Here is an 18183-nt window from a genome sequence, read left to right as displayed (position 1 = left end):
GAAATACTAATTTAGCGACAGAATTCGGACAAGTGATGCTATCGATTCGGACGAATGAAACAAACAAGTTGTCCAATTCGAACAATTGAAACATTTGTTATTTCGGCGGTTCGGACGAATGAAATTCGAACATTTGTTCCACCGTTCGGATGATTGAAATTCGAACAAATGTACCTACCCCAAAGATACGAAAGGCTTAATCATATTAAAGTTAAGTACTTTCTTTAGTAATATATGCTAAATCATTCAAGAAATAACCAAATTTTAGGTCTTAACCAAATACATCTGAATTTGAGCCAGGTATATCAGAAAATTGTTTCATTGGGAAGCCAGTGAGAACTATTAGTACACTCTAATTCTTTTCTTATAGCTTTGATCGTAATTAATTTTTACATTTAATGCTGCCCCCTTGTCGAAATTCTGACTACGCTACTAATAGTAGCTCGAACAATTATTCGTATCATCGATACTAAATCTTAGTATTACGGTAAAACTAAGAAACTACGATAGAAAAGTGTAATAAATAATTTCAAAATAAAACAGTGTCATTAATTTTCATAATAAAAACCGGTTTATTTTCACTATTGCATGTTTAAAAAATATTTAAAAATCAGAATATTCGGCACTTATGATCAGGATTCATGAATGTTCCCTGTCGGCAGCCAAACACTTTGGAAAAATCCAATGAGTTTCTTAACGGTATATTGACTCTGCGGGTTGGAATCGTTAATTTTAAATATTTCCATTTTCTACATTTTTATTCAATATTACCTATAACGACCCAAAGAGTGCACGTCTGCCATGACCAAGGGTATAAATTCTTCTAATACGTCCGTACACCACGTCTGAAATATTACAATTATATCACAACAGCCACGTAATTATTTATATGGTTGTTGGCGAAACAGTCAGTTTAAAAAAATGGCGCTATAGTAGAATAGATGGCTCATATTTAAGGCTATTACATGTATGCAACTTATGATTTTAGCTGTATTCGCGAAGAGATTTAGAGATAGACAGAGGGGCTGATAGTTCACCTGTACACCGATTTCGTGGAGTACGTGGAGATTGCGCGAAGAGTACCATAAATATATAATCAGCTAGGCTCGGGCCTCCAGTCTTCAGTCTCCGGCCTCCGAGACCACAGAACCGCGATTTCTATTGAGACTGGAGACACAACCTTCCAGTGAAAACTGGAGGGCCGGAAACTGGAGACCAAGTGTTACCGTCTTTCCGATCTATGGAGAGTACTCGCGGTAAGATTAAACGAGGTATTAGATTTCGATGAGGTGATGACTTATTCGTGAAGAGATTTAGAGATAGACTTACGGAAGCGTAGGAAATGTAGAACTGCCTGGAAAGAGATTGATTGAAATTGGGCAGGAAGTCGTTGTAGAACAGCTCCGATTCGAGGAATGTCTAAAACGTTCGAGCAAATTAAGCACGAGACTAGTGACAAATATAGTAAGGTTTCAAGCAAAAGACAACAATACAGCCGTAGCATCACCTAGACCTTAGTATTATATTAAATTAATTTAACCCTTACTAATCCTAAATTATAAGTAAAATCAAATATATTAAATATTTTTGCCTAAATGAACCAAACCCAGGGCCGGACTTGGAGATCCTGGGCCCATAGGCAGATAAGGAGTCTGGGCCCCCCTTTTCACGCGCTGCATTTACTCTTATCCCTGGAACTAGGCTGTGCCTGAATTTCCCTGATACAGCGTAGAAGTCTGAGCTCTACGGTTTATTACTAAATAAAAGCTCTTAACAATCGTCGACTAAGTATGCGATAATTACGCAACATTGCGATTTAAGGCTGCGTCCGTAAACTGACAGGCAGAAATTTTGGTAATTTTAAAACAAAATCTTCTACCTAGGAATTTCTCCAATATAAATTACGATCGATATTATAGATTTATGCATTCGAATACAGTAATTACGGTCACTGGAGGGCCCCTTCCAAGGATAGGCCCCTAGGCCACGGCCTAGGTTGGATTAGGCGGAAAAACGGCACTGACCAAACCACTGCTGAAAACTAGGCCTAGCAATTATAGATTACGGAAAAGCACCTAAATGTCTTAGGTTTTAAAAATGCCCAACTAATCATTTATTATTCAATGAAATTGGGAACCGCTGCTAATATCAAAGATAATATAGAACCATAGATTCGAATTCAGAGAGTTTTCAGATTGACGGTTCTGTAACGAAGCGTTTACGCACTTCCGGCTCGTAACCCGTTAAAACCGCCCTCAATCGGTTGCTGTTGGGTGCTATCATATGTAACATAATTACTCATAAGTGTGCCTCTGTATAACATTTCCATATAAATAAATTCAATGAGATCTTGTTTCACACGGAGACCCTAAAATGCAAAAATTCTTAAAATCCTCGCGCTATTGAAATGGTTACCATGGAAACGAAATTGTATGATCGCGAGGCACGTGGGGTGTTGTGTTTGTTGCTCCTAGGTTAAAGTTTCAAACGCACGCGGAATTCATAAATAAATTCCGTTTCCCATCAGTAAAGCTGATGACGCGTTTTTCGTCACTGAGCTGAAAGTGACGTAATTTACGTCATATCCCGTGAACAAGGTTTCATTAAAGAAAATGCTTTTTTGGCATACTTATGATCGATTATGTTACATATGGTGCTATCTATAGTTGGTTACCATGGTAACTGCGGAGCTAATGTTTATGGCAGTGGCTAAAGGCTACTGACATTGCTACGCGACGCGTTGATTTCGAATACAGGGTTCGAGGCCTATATAGATCGATTTACAATTTTTAAGGGGCAGAGACAACTTTAAAGGGGTAAAATTAATCCGAGGTAACGTGCTGATGGCGTTATTTGTTAGTAGATGGCGCTCTGATAGCAACATGACGTCATAATTTTGATTTTCAACGATTGGTTGAAAGTTTTCAGTTTTTAGTGGAGAACGGTTTTGTCGAGATTTAAAATTCAAAATTATCTTCCCTGATTGGATAGTTTAAAATTGTATTATAGTGCCATCTATGGCGGAGAGTGTTAACTACTGTTAAAATTAATTGTTAATTTAAATTACAAAAATTATATATTTATAATAAGAATTGAAAGTACTATAATTTAGTAATTAACAAATAACTTTTTAAAAAAAGTTTGTTTTTCATAAACTTTATAGTGTCGCCATCTACCTCAAACATTATTAAATAGGAAGGTACCTCGGGTGGATTTCGCCCCTTTTTGCATATTTCCCTGTAGGCAATATGTGAATGCGTCTTTTACATTAGCTAACATTAAATTACACGTAAATGTGTCGTGTGCCTTACTTTATAGACAACGTTCATGGCTCCGTTATCTGAGAAATCTTCTCCAATGTTGATGGTACCATTGGACTAAATTAATAACAATTACTAATCAGAATATATCCAGTTTTGATCACCAAATTTGAACTCACTCCCATACTAGTATACTGGTCTATGAGGCATTGCGTTTTCGCTTGATACTGTTGAAGGACAGCCTCGCTGAAGTTGTGATTTCTGATTTGACCATACTCGTCGAACAATATTCCTACGTCATTATTACTTTGAAACAATTGTGGATTTAATTTATAAAACGATCAAGTCTATACCTTTAGGATCAAAACCGTGGAAAAGTTCGTGGGCTAGAATGTGGCCAATCAATCCAAATATTACCGATCTAAGGGTTACGTATTATTACAAAGGGAACTTCAATCAAAAGTATATAATCTATTTCTTCTCCGTCTCCCTTTACGGACCGTTCACAAATTACTACTTGTTGAGGTTAACGGTAATAGTTAGTGTAGGGAGCTGTTGGCTCGAACGCGTGGCATGCAGGGCTTGTCACCACCCTCCTACGCATTGTAACCCGGCCACCTGAATTAATGGCTTCAAAAGTCGCTTGATGACTTAGGCCTAAGGTGGTGCCTTGGGTATTAGCCTAGCTGATTATTATTATTATTATTATTATTAAACACACCAAACGTCCAAATACCTCGCACCCCCTTAAATTACAATTAAATTAACTTTATTAATCAGATTTAATTTCACTGAAAATTAATATTTTTAACCCTTAAGCGTTGAAAGTCAACGAAAATGCACGATTTCCTCTCAATTAATTAAAAAGATTACTAATTAAAATACGACTTTTTACGCAACATCGTAGTGAGCGCTCCCAGTGTAACATTAATAGCGTTTTCCGAAAGTCGCTTTCGAGCTATTTATGATAAATCTGGGAGCCTTATCATCGTCCAAAAAGATTTGGTGTGATGCTCCGTTTTAGATATCATTTTCCATTACTACAAACGTACGATTTCATATCGCTTCGAGAGCCAAAATATAAATGGCGGGAACGTTTACTACATAAGAACTCCAATTAATAGTTATGTTTTAGATATCATCCGATGAAGAAATTGATTTGCATTTGTTATCCCAACAGACAAGGAATAAACGTCTAAAACAAAAATTTTAAAAATGATTTTGTTCGTCATCTCTGTAATATTCCTTATTCTTTAGTTAGAATATCAAACTATAACCTCTATTTAGTCGGTTAACTAAGAGTAACTAATCTAGACGTTATTTAAAATAGAATATATATCGCTCTTTATTCTCTTGCGAGTTATTACATCTTATACAAAGCTCTCTTCCGCGTCAAGTGTGTAGTCATACGTTCTAGAACGTTCTCTGTTAGTTCTAGAATCCTAGACCACCACGCCATCTCGTTCTACCGAGATAAACTAAACTACATTCTCTAAGCTTAGGCCAAGGCCTCATGTAACGCGTGTTCTGCTTTTACAGAAAAAAATACGCTGGTGCTTTCCAAAAAGAAATAGCTCCAAGTTAAACTCTCCCCGGGCTGAAAATATTTATGACCCCACGTCTAGATTTGGTAGCGATTGTGAGCGACTTTTGGAAAACGCCAAGTGTCGTGCAATTTGTGAACAGCCACTAACAAACTTGTAAGTGTCTTCGCTAGAAACATGCACCTTAGCAGGTTTTCACTGTTCTTTCAATGTAACAACTGCGAAGGCACATGTTTAACTTTTATGGCTTGGATGGAGATTTTCGGGAATCATATGAGAGAATACGATACCTGGGTTGAGCCACGTCAGCCATAATCGGATAGTCCAATATTCCAATAGGAACGGCTATGATTAGTTTAGATCATTAAAATTATTACTTACGTTTACAATAAATAAGATCACAAACATACTTATAGTATTTACTAGAGGGTTGTACCAAGCGTTGGCTTGAAGTAAATTTGATTGCATCCAACTGAAGCCAAATAATTCGTCAGTTGGACGAAATAAAATTGATAGGAACAAAACCAATCTAATTACTACTTATTCCGGTCCAAGGGGAACTTCAACTGGCCGGCTTCCCTTGGCCAGTCCAGTCCCAAAATGCCCTGACTGATATCAATGTACGTGGAGTTAGTATCGTACTCGATTTGGTAGTATTTAGACAGTTCGTTCTCGTCCAAAATCCAATCTGGATACGCCACTAATGGCACTATATTCTCCAGCTAATCAGTGAAATTAATAAACCATTTCCAAAGGATATAGTTAAATGCGTATACTTTTCGAACCATCCACGACTTGGCGTCCTCGTCCAACCAGTCGCTGCTGACGACGAAAATTCCGATTGCATTCTTAATTTCTTTGATTATCTTCTCAACCTACGATTGTAAATATACACATATTTGAAACGGCAATCACTATGGTTTTATGGGGAGGTTGGCGCACTCCAATTTATTTGGGAACACTAATTTGTCAACCAAGGTAAAAAATGTCCCTGCGCTGCTTCACACCATCGTATAAGTAAATATAAATCAAATTATTAATTAATCAATTAATTAATTATATCAATCAGTGACACGACCAGCAATAAGCTCAAATAATTACTGTATAAAAACAATAACAAACCCAAAACCAATTTAATTTTCGTTTTTAGCAGAAATTAGAATTGGGGTCTAATATTAGGGTAGTCAAGCGTAATTTTCCCCCTGGAATTCCGCGATGCAACTATTGTCTCGTTTTCATTCAACTTTCCTTCCGTTTTACACATTTTACAGTAAAATTATTCCCTAACACCCGTGAAGGTCCAAGCCTTTTTAAGAACTCCAATTAATAGTTATGTTTTAGATATCATCCGATGAAGAAATTGATTTGCATTTGTTATCCCAACAGACAAGGAATAAACGTCTAAAACAAAAATTTTAAAAATGATTTTGTTCGTCATCTCTGTAATATTCCTTATTCTTTAGTTAGAATATCAAACTATAACCTCTATTTAGTCGGTTAACTAAGAGTAACTATAGTGTCTTGGTTAGCTATTAGAATATTATTTGGGTTTAAGCTTAGCTACAATAAAAGTAATTCTGATTATAAACTTTAGTCAATTTTAATAACGTCTTTTTTAGTCCCGTGTTTTGATATCTTCCCTTCACCGTTCGTTCTTTATTCCCCGCGCGCGCTTATTCTCCCGCGCTCACGTGTCAATCTACATATTATTCTTCTATAATTTTACATGTGTTATAATAGGATAGACCGAAATATAAGCTTTTAAATAAACAGAGAATGTTACATTCCTCCCTTTGCGAAACGAAATAGAAAAACAAAACAAATGATTAAAAAAAAAATTTAAAATTTTGTGAAACTGTTTAGTTCATGGTTGTAATCGTTCTGGCCTTCTTATGGTTTTACGTGGACGAAGATTATGTGGTCGAACACAGGGAGGCTTTGAGCCCGTAACTGGTTGTGACATTCTCCCAAATTGGCTGGTTGTGCTGCTGGGGCTTTGACTATCTTCTCATGGTCATAGGGGTTGTTATAAATATCTCGAGGAATTTCTATTTCTGAACCTTTTTCTTGACCCTTAGGAAATGGTTTTAACAGAGAGCAATTTCTCTTTAAACGCTTTCCCTCCTTGTTTTGAATGGAAATACTGGATCCGTTGACCTCGATTACTGTCCAGGGTTTAGGGTCGTACAGCGGATCAAATTTATTGCGTTGAATTAACTTCGGTAGTACATTATCACCAATTTTTATTGCGTGGGTAGATGAGTGGTGGTGTTCATCGGAATAGCTTTTCATTTGTTCCTTCTTGGCGATATCTCTTTCACGCGCTTCTTTGTCGTGAGGTGAGGAGTGTACAATAGTTGGAAGTTTTGTCTGAATAGATCGATTAAGGAAAAGAAGTGCTGGAGATTTTCCTGTTGTAGGGTGAGTTGTGGCTCTAAAATTCATTAAGTAGTTTGGAAGAACGTCGTGCCAGTTCATACGTTCTAGAAGGGCGGCACGAATGGTTTTCGCGAGCATTGGCATTTGTCGTTCTACCAGGCCATTCGCCTGTGGCCATCGTGGGGTAATTTTATGATGATTGAATCCATATTCAGTCGCGAATTGTTTGAATTCACCGCCATTAAAGGGTGGTCCATTGTCAGTTTTGACATTCGTTGGGACGCCAAACATCGCGAAAATGTTGCGTAGCGCTTTAATATTAGGAGCAGACGAAGTAGTCGGAATTACCGCAATTATTGGATAGCGACTGTATTCGTCGGCCACGACTAATATGTATTCTCCAGTGGGTGTTGGGCCAAAATGGTCGATGGCAATGGAAATCCACGGGCCTTCTGGAAGAATAGTCATCTGTATCGGCTGGTGTTGAAAATGCGGAACTGTGGCTTGGCAAGCAATGCATGATCCTATGCGAGATTGTACTTTTTCGTTAATGCCTGGGAACCAGAGTTTGTCACGAATTGTTTGTTTTGTTCTCACTATGCCAGGGTGACCTTCGTGAGCGATCGTAATCGCTTTTTCAATTAGAGATGTGGGTAGTATTATTCTGTCGCCCCGAAGGATTAGCCCGTTGTTTTCTGAAATTTCTCGGCGGATGTTCTTGTACGCATTCCAAGTTGATAAATCAGTTCCAGTGGCTTGATGAGTTTCCCAAATGCTTGAGTTTGAAATGGCGTCTTTGACTTTGATTAATAGCGAATCCCTATTAGTTTCAGTTACGACATCAGGAATTGATATTGCTCCAAATGGTGGAAAATTTAGCGCGTCCACGCTAGTCGTTGAAGATGTATTCACTGGATGCCTGGACAAATAGTCAGCGGGGTTACTCTTTCCTGGTTGGTAAGCAACGCGAAATTGGTAGTGTTGGAGTCTTAGTATCCAGCGTTGAATTCGATGTGAAGTAAGAGTGCGAGGGTTGTTGAATATAGCGACCAATGGATTGTGATCAGTTAGGATTGTAAATGATGAACCGTTAAGGTATAAGTCAAAATGTTCACAACCAAAAACAATACCCAACGCCTCGCGTTCTATTTGGGAGTAACGCTGCTCAGTTGTAGATAGAGCTTTACTGGCAAAAGCAATTACGTATTCTTGGCCATTACTATCATGTTGGGTGAGAATGGCTCCGACGCCAACCGGACTAGCATCGACTATCACCGTGGTGTGTTTTGATGGATCGTAAAATTTTAGAGACGAGCACCGCTTCATTGTTGCTTTTATGTCATCGAGAGCACGTTGGTGCGCGTATGTCCAAATAAATTCCGCGTCTTTTTTAAGCAGGCTACGTAAAGGATCAGTTAGGGTTGCAAAATTCGGTACAAACCGTGAACAGTAATTGGCCAGTCCTAGGAAACTGCGCATTTCCGATACGTTGCGAGGTGAGGGTAAAGATTGGATGGCTTCGATTTTCCTTGGATCAGGCTTTATGCCTTCGGCTCCAAAAATGTGACCAAAGAAAATTATTTCTAATTTTGCGAAGTCGCATTTGTCCCTGTTCAGAGTCAATCCAGAGTCCGACAAACTTGCCAATACTCGCTTCAGTTTGCGGTCATGATCCTCAGTATTAATTCCTCCAATGATTATATCGTCACTAGTGTTTATTGTGTTTGGAATTCCTCGAACTATTCCTTCGATTGCCTTTTGAAAAATTTCCGCGGCTGAATTTATGCCGAACGCCAATCTTGTGTAGCGATATGGACCCATATGCGTGGAAAATGTAGTTATTTCACGCGACTCTTCGTCCAATTCAAGTTGGTGATAGCCTTTTTTGAGGTCTAGTCTAGAAAAGACGGTCATGCCATTCATGGTGTATATGAGGTCGTCCATTTTTGGAGAAGTATGTTGCTCTCGCTTGATCGCGGTGTTTGGAATGCGCATGTCGACGCACGCTCTAATCTCAGGAATTGGGTTTGTTTCATCTTTACTGGACTCGTTGTCTCTTGGTGTGGTATAAAAATTCAATTTCTTGGGTACGATGACCAATGGAGACAGCCATGTTGTTGGTCCAAACGCTTTTTCAACTACGCCTAAGCGTACAAGTTCGTCAATCTCACGTTTGACTTGGTCACGAAGGTGAAATGGTATACGCTGGTGATAGATGGCGACTGGTGGTATAGTTAAATCAATATGGAGGTGAGCCTTAAAATTTTTCATTTTTCCAATTCCACTGAATAAGTGACTATATTCATTGATGATGGATTTCCAGTTGCTTTCTTTTGGGTTTGTTAGTGATGGCGATAGTTGCGAAATGTTTGGTAGTAAATTTAAACTTTCAAGAGTTGAGACACCAACAATGTTGTAAGCTGATTTATCAGGGTGTAACACGTGAAAAGTTGCTAAGGACGACTTTATTTTGTACTTAATTTCTGATGAAAATTTCCCAAGAAGGGGAAGTGGATCCTTTGATGCAAAAGGGTATACTTTAAGGTCGGATGGTACGAGCGAGGGTTGAGGGTTCAGTGTTTGGTAAGTGGAGTAATCCATTATATTCACGCAGGCTCCAGTGTCGATGAGCGCTTCCATGGTTGTTCCTCCCACATCGAAAATTTGTATTAGTTTGTTTCTGTTAACAGACGGTAACGGAGGTATGAGAGGACTGCAATGGTTATCGGAATTCGAACACTGTGTAAGTGTACACAATTGAGTTGGAGGTGATGAATGTTCTAAGTTATCGTCAATGTGGTTGAAATCGTCTTCAACTATAGCGGCGGTAGTTTGTTGAACCATTTCAGTACGTTTCGTCTTGCAAAACGTTTCAAAATGACCATACCTTCCACACCAACTGCATTGTGCTTCCCTGGCTGGGCATCCAAATGGACCCCGTTGATGCGGAAAATGACCCCCGCAGTTGTAGCAATGTTTGTTAAATCGAGGCTGGCGAAACCGGTTAAATGGACCAGTCTGGGAAAGGATGTCCTGTCGGTGGTAATGTCTTTGAATTTGAGGAGCATCGATTGTCTGTCGTTGGTTGTGGTTAAATTGACTTCGGCTTTGTTGGTTTTGATTGGGCTGTTGTTGGTTTTGTTGCGGCTGATGTTGGCTTTGTTGGTTTTGTTGCGGCTGATGTTGGCTTTGTTGGTTTTGTTGGCTAGTGGTTGGCTGATAGTGGCTGTGGTGAGTCGTAGCACCAGTATTTCGAATTGCAACAACGGATGGGTGGGATTTGCCAGAGGAAACGTCGTTTTCGATTTTGGACGCTTGGTTTTCGGCTTGCTCATATGATCGGGCTGTCGCTAAAAGTTCATCCAAAGTCATTGCTGGGTCACGAAGGGCGATTCTTCGAAGATGGCGTGATGTACATGTTTGAATAATATGGCGTAATATTTCCGTATCAGGGTCGGCGAACCCGCAAGTCTTAGATAATGAACGCAAACGGGTCTGGTATTCATCAATAGATTCAAACTCACGTGGATTAGTGCCTCGAAATTTGAAAACCTCGTAGGTAATGTTACGACGTGGCAAGAAATGGTCATTAAGTGATTGAACAGCAAGGTCATATTCATCAAGCGCCGCTGCGTTTGGGTTCTGTTGTTGTGGGGGTTGCGGCGGAACTGGCAAAGTGTCATATATGTCTTGCACTTCTTCACCGGCGTGCAGAAGGAGAAGAGATTTTTTTCTGGCAGGGGCGTTGATGTCGTACGCTACAAGGAAAGTGTTGAATCGCTTTAACCACTTTTCCCATCTGGAGGCAATATCGTCTCTATTTTCCTGGACAGAGAACGGCGGTAGCGTAATCGGTTGAAAAGCCATAGTCGACAAAGGCGGAGATCCTTTTTTAAAAACAGATTTGAAAATGGCACCGGTGAATGCACGAGAAGCGGCTTGATACACACGTGATGGAAAAGAAAATCTTGACAAAGGCGTTAGGCTTTCGATGATGGAATTGTGACCGAAAAATATATTTACGTATCCAAATGCGAAAACCGCGGTGGGTTGCGAAGTATCTCCGTCGCCAATATAGTGTCTTGGTTAGCTATTAGAATATTATTTGGGTTTAAGCTTAGCTACAATAAAAGTAATTCTGATTATAAACTTTAGTCAATTTTAATAACGTCTTTTTTAGTCCCGTGTTTTGATATCTTCCCTTCACCGTTCGTTCTTTATTCCCCGCGCGCGCTTATTCTCCCGCGCTCACGTGTCAATCTACATATTATTCTTCTATAATTTTACATGTGTTATAATAGGATAGACCGAAATATAAGCTTTTAAATAAACAGAGAATGTTACAGTAACTAATCTAGACGTTAGTTAAAATAGAATATTTATCGCTCTTAATTCTCTTGCGAGTTATTACATCTTATAGCAGAAATTAGAATTGGGGTCTAATATTAGGGTAGTCAAGCGTAATTTTCCCCCTGGAATTCCGCGATGCAACTATTGCCTCGTTTTCATTCAACTTTCCTTCCGTTTTACACATTTTACAGTAAAATTATTCCCTAACACCCGTGAAGGTCCAAGCCTTTTTCCTTCGAAAAGTCCTTTGAAAAGGAGCCCGATAGGCAAACTCTTCCACCCTTTTGGTAAATATATTTCCTTCAATAGGTTAGTTGGAAAGATTGGAATTAGAATAACGCCCGTGAAGGGAGAAACCACTACCAAACTTCTCGCTTTCGGGATTGGGTTCTCTATTTCGAGTTGCTCTCAGTCGTTATTTTTTATATTATGTTAGAAAAATTTTGGAAGATGGACGTTCTACGTCCTACAGCTTTAAATACGCTTCAACAAGCTAATTAACTAGTTAAATCCTTTAGTTAAAAGTTGTATTTTTTTCAAACAGCTACAGATAGTACCCAATAATCAGCTAGGTGAATACCCAAAGCACATCCTTAGGCCCAAGTCTGCTAGCGACTTTTAATGTCATTAATTCAGGTAGCAGGGTTACAGTACGTAGGAGCAGCGCCTTATTAATTCATGAGCCAAGTGTACCATGGCACAGGGGCCCCCGAGGTTAGGGGGGCGTTAATAGAGTCCAAAAGTAAGGTCTGATTTTTATAGGGCCCCCAAATTCTACTTTGCACCGCGCCCCCAATAGTGCTCATCCACCTTTGCGTTGGAGGGTGATGGCAAGCGTTTGATGCCACGAAAGCCAAGAGCTATCTTCACTAACTATTACCATTAACCTCAAACAAAGTTTTGATAGAAAGGGGAAACCGAAGAACCCCTTTAACCCGTGGGGAGAGAACTTGCAAACTCAATGCGGGATCAGTTGTGCCGAGTTTTCACCCCCTTTTGTTGCGAGGCGAAAAGGCTAACCACTCGTCCACCTTTGTCTGTTGTCATTCTTTTATTTAAATAATATGAAAATTAAATTTATATTCGTTTCCTAGACATACTACAAGGCCAGAGTTAGGAAAAAAGCTAAAAACGTCAAGACTCAGAGAAATCACTAAAAATTATCAAGGAAACGGTGAAAAGTCTGAGGATATTAGTCTGAAAACTTTGGAAGCGCCTATTCTGGGAGAATTCCTAGTGGAGCTACTGCTTCCAATTCGTTAAACGGCAGAGTCAGACAAGTGCGCTGACCTTTCCATAGAAACGTCCTGCTATAATCTCGAATCGAAATCATTGATCAAAAACGCACCTGTTCTTTTTTACCAGGCTTTTGAGACCAATAAATGTTGTAGATTTCAGCAGCGGCGTACGGCATCAAGTCATTCACTTCTAGGGCGCATCGGATTCCGTCATCAATACCGTCTTGACGCATAAAGTTACTGACCTTGGGTCCCAATTGTAGAATGACTTTTAGGAGGAACCAATTTTTCACCACTCTTTAAAAACGTATAACGATATTGTACTTAGGCCTATAATCACCTTTACTTAGCACAAGTAGCAAAAAGTACTCTTAATCCAACCTGATATCTTTGCTGGCAAGTACTTTGAGTACTCCATTCAGGACGGTGGTATCGGCTAAAACCTTGTAATTTTTGTCTACCGAAATGCCTGTTAAAATATTTTGAGCAACTTCAACCCAATCTCGACCAACGGCTGTCAATGGTGCTTGTTGATTCAACTGTTCCAATGTGACTTTGTAATTTTTTGCTTCACTGATACTTTCGTAGTTTTTCTACATAATAAAAAGTTTCGTTCCTTTGTAATAGAAATTTGCAAAATAATTAGTAGAATAATCAACAGATTACTTTGAAATTATACTTGGTAGCTTCGGAAACACTCTAATAATCAAATAAAATATTGTTAATTTATTTCGCGTCACCTTGTCTCTACCATGGACACTGTATCTCTAGTGTCCATGTCTCTACCAAAAATATTAACTGTACGACCTTCAACTCTGCATCCAATTCTATGATTTCCCGAGTATCATTTTTCAAATTCTCCAAAGTACCGCAGTCGGGTTCCAGAAAACAAACCAAATCCTCAATGCTTTGCCTTTTGGCGTAGTTATCAAATCTAGGACTAGGTTTCGCCCAGTAACTTGAAAGTGGAGAGCTTTTCGAAATCTGCAACAAAGCATTCGTGTGACGGAGCATTTGTTATTGAACAGCAAATTATGAAGCGCTTACGCTTAACACAAGTTTATCGCGTTCCAAATAATCGGGAATGACTTGAAATTCCAGAACAATTTTCAGGTTATATTGAAGCAGAGCCTGTATGCTATAATCGACGATGGTTGAAAGGTTGTCATAAGGAGCTGATCCGGGATCGGACAAAATAGGCCAGCCGTTATATTGGTCGACCAATTTCATGAGCTCCTCTTGACCATCATTTTTGGAATCATCTGAAGGGAACAACAGTTTTGCATCAATCCGAAGTTGAACAAAACTAAGCCCTAAACTACTTACTAACGCAAGAATTGTAGATGAAAGAAGCGATTCCACGTGGCTTGGAGCTGGCCGGCAAAACCTGAAGGATTTCTGTGAAAATGTACGAAACTTAGTAACTTTCCACAGACTATAAACGTACCCCTTACAACAAATAAATTTCTATAGAACCGATAGATACTATAAAAAGCCAGAAATTTCGAGGTAATTTCTATAGATGTATTTATACAGCACTTTATAAGATATAGAAGAGCTTTGATTAGTTATATAAGACTATCTGAAGCTCCGGCCCTCTGGTGCAAAGTGGTACCAGTGGGCATAATAAAATAATGATATAATTAGCGAATAAGTAGATTAGTCCATTAAGAAAAGGGATCAAAAAGCTAAACCCTAAACAAATTTGAAGAAAATTAAATACTTACAAAAGCTCGAACCGTTAGGTCTTCGATCAAATAAAAAGAAGCGAAACTCGGGCCAAATAGATCTTCGAGTGATAAAATAAATTAAATGAAATAAAATAAAATAGCCAGAATTTTCAACGGTAGACCGGTTTCGTCCTATTTGGGACTCGTCAGTAACGTGCGGGAAATCTGGCTTGCGACTATTAAACCGAAAAGAGAAACTAAGCCTAAACATTAAAAATTTCAAAATGCGTTGGTCCGATCAGTTTCGCGTCTTTTTATTTGCTCGAAGACCTATCGGTACGAGCTTTTGTTAGTATTTAATTTTCTTCAAATTTGTTTAGGGTTTAGCTTTTTGATCCCTTTTCTTAATGGACTAATCTACTTATTCGCTAATTTTATCATCCTTTGCATTACAGTCCATAGGTGGTTCCTATTAACTTAACATTTCGTATATACTATTCTCCACCACTTTCCCCCTATTCGGCTTTCCGTTTCGGTGTAATTGACGGATTTTGAAATGACGTTTTAGCGCGCGACACTACAGGTACATGTCTTGGGCACACAGCCTTCTTTGCGTGCTTTTTTGACCATAAGATGTAGAGGTATTTTCCCGCGCAAAATGAATTTTAAAAGCCGTCAATAGTCGCAAGCCAGATTTCCCGCACTGTACTGACGAGTCCCAAATAGGACGAAACCGGTCTACCGTTGGAAATTCTGGCTATTTTATTTCATTTTGTTTTTCACTCGAAGATCTATTTGGTCCGAGTTTCGCGTCTTTTATTTGCTCGAAGACCTAACGGTACGAACATTTGTAAATATTTAATTTACTTCAAATTTGTTTAGGGTTTAGCTAATCTACTTATTCACTAATTTTATCATCCTTTGCATTATAGTCCATAGGTGATTCCTATTAACATAATAAAATAATGACAAACAGTTTTAGAATGAAAGTAAATATTTACAAAAACACACATAACATCGGTAAACTGTGCAGTAAGGGAAACTATAAACCCAAGCGTAAAATAAAAGTAAAAAAACTAAATAAATCCATTTTATGACTGGAGTGACGATAAACTTTGACCATGTGACCGTCGCGCAAACAAAGATAACTTACATTGTTATTTAAAGTGACATTTATCTAGATCGATTAAAGGAGCGATTGCATAACTCTGGCAGTGTAGGGGACACTGGGAAATTTCAATCAGAAAATCGAGGGATTATGTTTTGCTGTTAATTAGGTTTCTTAAAAACCTTCCTTGGGTTATGTCGAAGCTATATCGAAAGTTAGCCGAAATCCGGTAAGAATTGAAGAAATATTTTCTATAGTCGTTTAAGGTGTAGCAACTCAGTTGACTTACTAGTGAAAGTTTTGAAAATGAAATCGTTCAATAGTTCCAATTGAGTCGTTTGTGGATTGGTGGCGTTGGCCGGATGGTGTGCCTTCCAGTTATCGCAAGTGTAATTGTAGAAATCGTCGCAAGGGTCGACCTTCGTGTTCATGAAACTAGAAATATCAGCGGCTTTCGCGGACATATCATCTTAGATAATTGGCCATTAGCACGTTTCAAATAAATTTAAAAGTTACCGGATTTTCCGCAAAATTGTTCTCGGCAGATCGACATCGGGATACGCTCAATTTCAACCCTGACGTCTCCTACACATAATTATATTGTTAGGATCTTTTTACGGAGAGGTCAGCACATTCTTTTGCAACTCGTTCGTTAGTTATAAGCCGAGAAATCTCAAACTACGAATAAGAAATGATTTAAAACAAATAAATTTGTGTTTCCAATATAACCTTATAGCCTTTTTAACCATTAATAATAATAATAATAATAATAATAATAATCAGATAGGCTAATACCCAAGACACCACTTTAGGCCTAAGTCATCAAGCTACCTTTGAAGCCATTAATTCAGGTGGCCGGGTTATAATGGGTAGGAGGGTGGTGGCAAGCTCTGCATGCCACGAGATCGAGCCAACAGCTCCCTACACTAACTATTACCTAGAGGTCGGGGATGGTTAACTTTTATTCAATAGATAAAGTTCTCAAAATTATTCGTAAAATGTTTTGATCAAGTAATTTATATTTCTGTATTAGCCGATTAATTTTTTGATAAATTTGTAAAATTAATCGGAAAAACGACGATTTTTTCGATAAAAAGCTCAAATTTTCCGAATAATACATATTTTTTAATCATTTTCCGAAATATTAACCGGTAAATTTCTTTGTTTATATTTTCCTTATATGTATACTCCTTCTCCCCCACCAGGAGCAGACTACTTTTGTGACGAACGAGTTGCAATTTGTTGCACGGCAGAGATTGGCCTACGCGTTGAGCTCCCCGTAAAAAGCTTTGATAGTGTTAACCGCAAATTTGTTTCGTATACTGATCAGAATAACTTACTGTCTCTATTCGCCAAAACCAAGACTGAAACGAAAAGAGTGAAGGATAACGCTCCCAAAACGGCAATAATGACTCGTGATTTGGTCACTTTTGACGTACTGGTTACGGCTCTTTTCAAGCGAAACAACAAATATTTATATAAATAAATCTGTGGATAACGTGAAAGCAGTTGTAACATACCCGTCTAGGATGCGGCTAGTAGACGTGCCATAATTGGAATTCATTTTCAACTGTACTGGTCATTCGTTCGCGGATGATAATGCTACAATGTTTTACTCGTTTTGAACGAAAATAACACCGAATGGTACTCTTAGAGTGACGGACTGATAAAGGAATTAATACCTTCGGCGTATTGAATAACGGTTTTCCTTAATCTTACATTGATGCAATAAAATGACGATACAATTGAAAAGGAAAACAATGAGGCAGTGTGCCTTATCAATTTTCAAACCGATTGTAATTTACTTGTAAGTTTAAGTTTCACTTATGAAACAATGAATAACACCTTCATACTTAGATCTACATATTATTATCTATATAAAAATACCTTTTATACATTCTAAGGTTTCATTTTGATAAAATATAAATAATCTTAAATGCAAGGGGATTTTTGTACGAATTCCCTGCGAAAACATTTTTCTAAAATATACTGTATTTTTGTGATGGATTCATTATGGCGTCCTGTTCAAGCTGAAACACTTTTGCGAAATGAAAATAATTTATCAGAGGAGCCGTCACACTACGTCAGGTAAAACGTTATAAGACAATATTTAAATCCAATGCAGGATAAATCACTGAACTGACTGATGAACTAGTACCATAGTCCCTAGGTTTCAGCCTTATTTAGGCCTCCTGACCTTGTTCTAGCCTCCCCCATCAACCTTTTCGTTATTTCGACACTGCCTGTAGTTATATTTATTCTTAACTTATTTGCGTGTGTTTGGTAAAACCAATATGTTTCACAAAAATTAAGTAAAAGTTTAAGTGGGTTGACAATCCTAATGTACCCAAAGTTTTTTGTATTAAAATTCCAGTTTTCCTTTCCAATTAGAATTAATCAAGTTAAGTATTGAATAATTATATAGGAGTTGCTGGTACGATATTTATTACTGGTGAAATTTAAATTTGAATATATATATACCTAAAAAGCGTTTACCTTACACGTAAATTACGATCAGATCGACTATTGACTACCATAATTGTTTCTCTTTAAATATGTTGTCTAAATAAAGTTTTATTTTAAATACTGTCTCGTCTTTTCATCAACTTTGCTGGTGTTGAATCAAATATTTCA

The 18183-nt window shown here is 38.2% G+C and overlaps 1 protein-coding gene across 2 annotated transcripts in view; it reads right to left on the bottom strand.

The window, feature by feature from the left end:
- Positions 1-570: 570 nt before the first annotated feature.
- The window catches only part of LOC149923647 (neprilysin-1-like), a 27948-nt gene continuing 10335 nt past the window's right edge, over positions 571-18183 (bottom strand). Inside the window, exons 10-29 of one of the 2 annotated variants that reach the window (XR_016477036.1) lie at positions 16890-17037; positions 16066-16134; positions 15839-16000; positions 14098-14169; positions 13819-14033; positions 13579-13755; positions 13438-13470; positions 13153-13364; positions 12882-13068; positions 5581-5679; positions 5342-5526; positions 5215-5276; positions 5095-5149; positions 3614-3681; positions 3440-3552; positions 3312-3377; positions 1330-1419; positions 1038-1238; positions 772-845; positions 697-710 (exon numbers count right to left, since the gene is read on the bottom strand). Coding sequence is in view for 1 of the 2 variants with exons in the window: in XM_090161128.1 (XP_090017254.1) it covers positions 611-710; positions 772-845; positions 1330-1419; positions 3312-3377; positions 3440-3552; positions 3614-3681; positions 5095-5149; positions 5215-5276; positions 5342-5526; positions 5581-5679; positions 12882-13068; positions 13153-13364; positions 13438-13470; positions 13579-13755; positions 13819-14033; positions 14098-14169; positions 15839-16000; positions 16066-16134; positions 16890-17037 (2187 nt within the window). In the remaining variant the exon portion in view is untranslated. Of the gene's footprint in view, positions 711-771; positions 846-1037; positions 1239-1329; positions 1420-3311; positions 3378-3439; positions 3553-3613; positions 3682-5094; positions 5150-5214; positions 5277-5341; positions 5527-5580; positions 5680-12881; positions 13069-13152; positions 13365-13437; positions 13471-13578; positions 13756-13818; positions 14034-14097; positions 14170-15838; positions 16001-16065; positions 16135-16889; positions 17038-18183 lie in introns of both variants that reach the window. The other variant, XM_090161128.1, reaches the window with a different exon arrangement.

The sequence above is a fragment of the Leiobunum rupestre genome, chromosome 10, assembly GCF_980474605.1.
Source record: "Leiobunum rupestre chromosome 10, qqLeiRupe1.1.hap1, whole genome shotgun sequence".
NCBI classification, from domain to species: domain Eukaryota; kingdom Metazoa; phylum Arthropoda; class Arachnida; order Opiliones; family Sclerosomatidae; genus Leiobunum; species Leiobunum rupestre.
The sequence above is the reverse complement of the archived record's forward strand: the minus strand, read 5'-3'. Positions and strand labels throughout refer to the sequence as shown.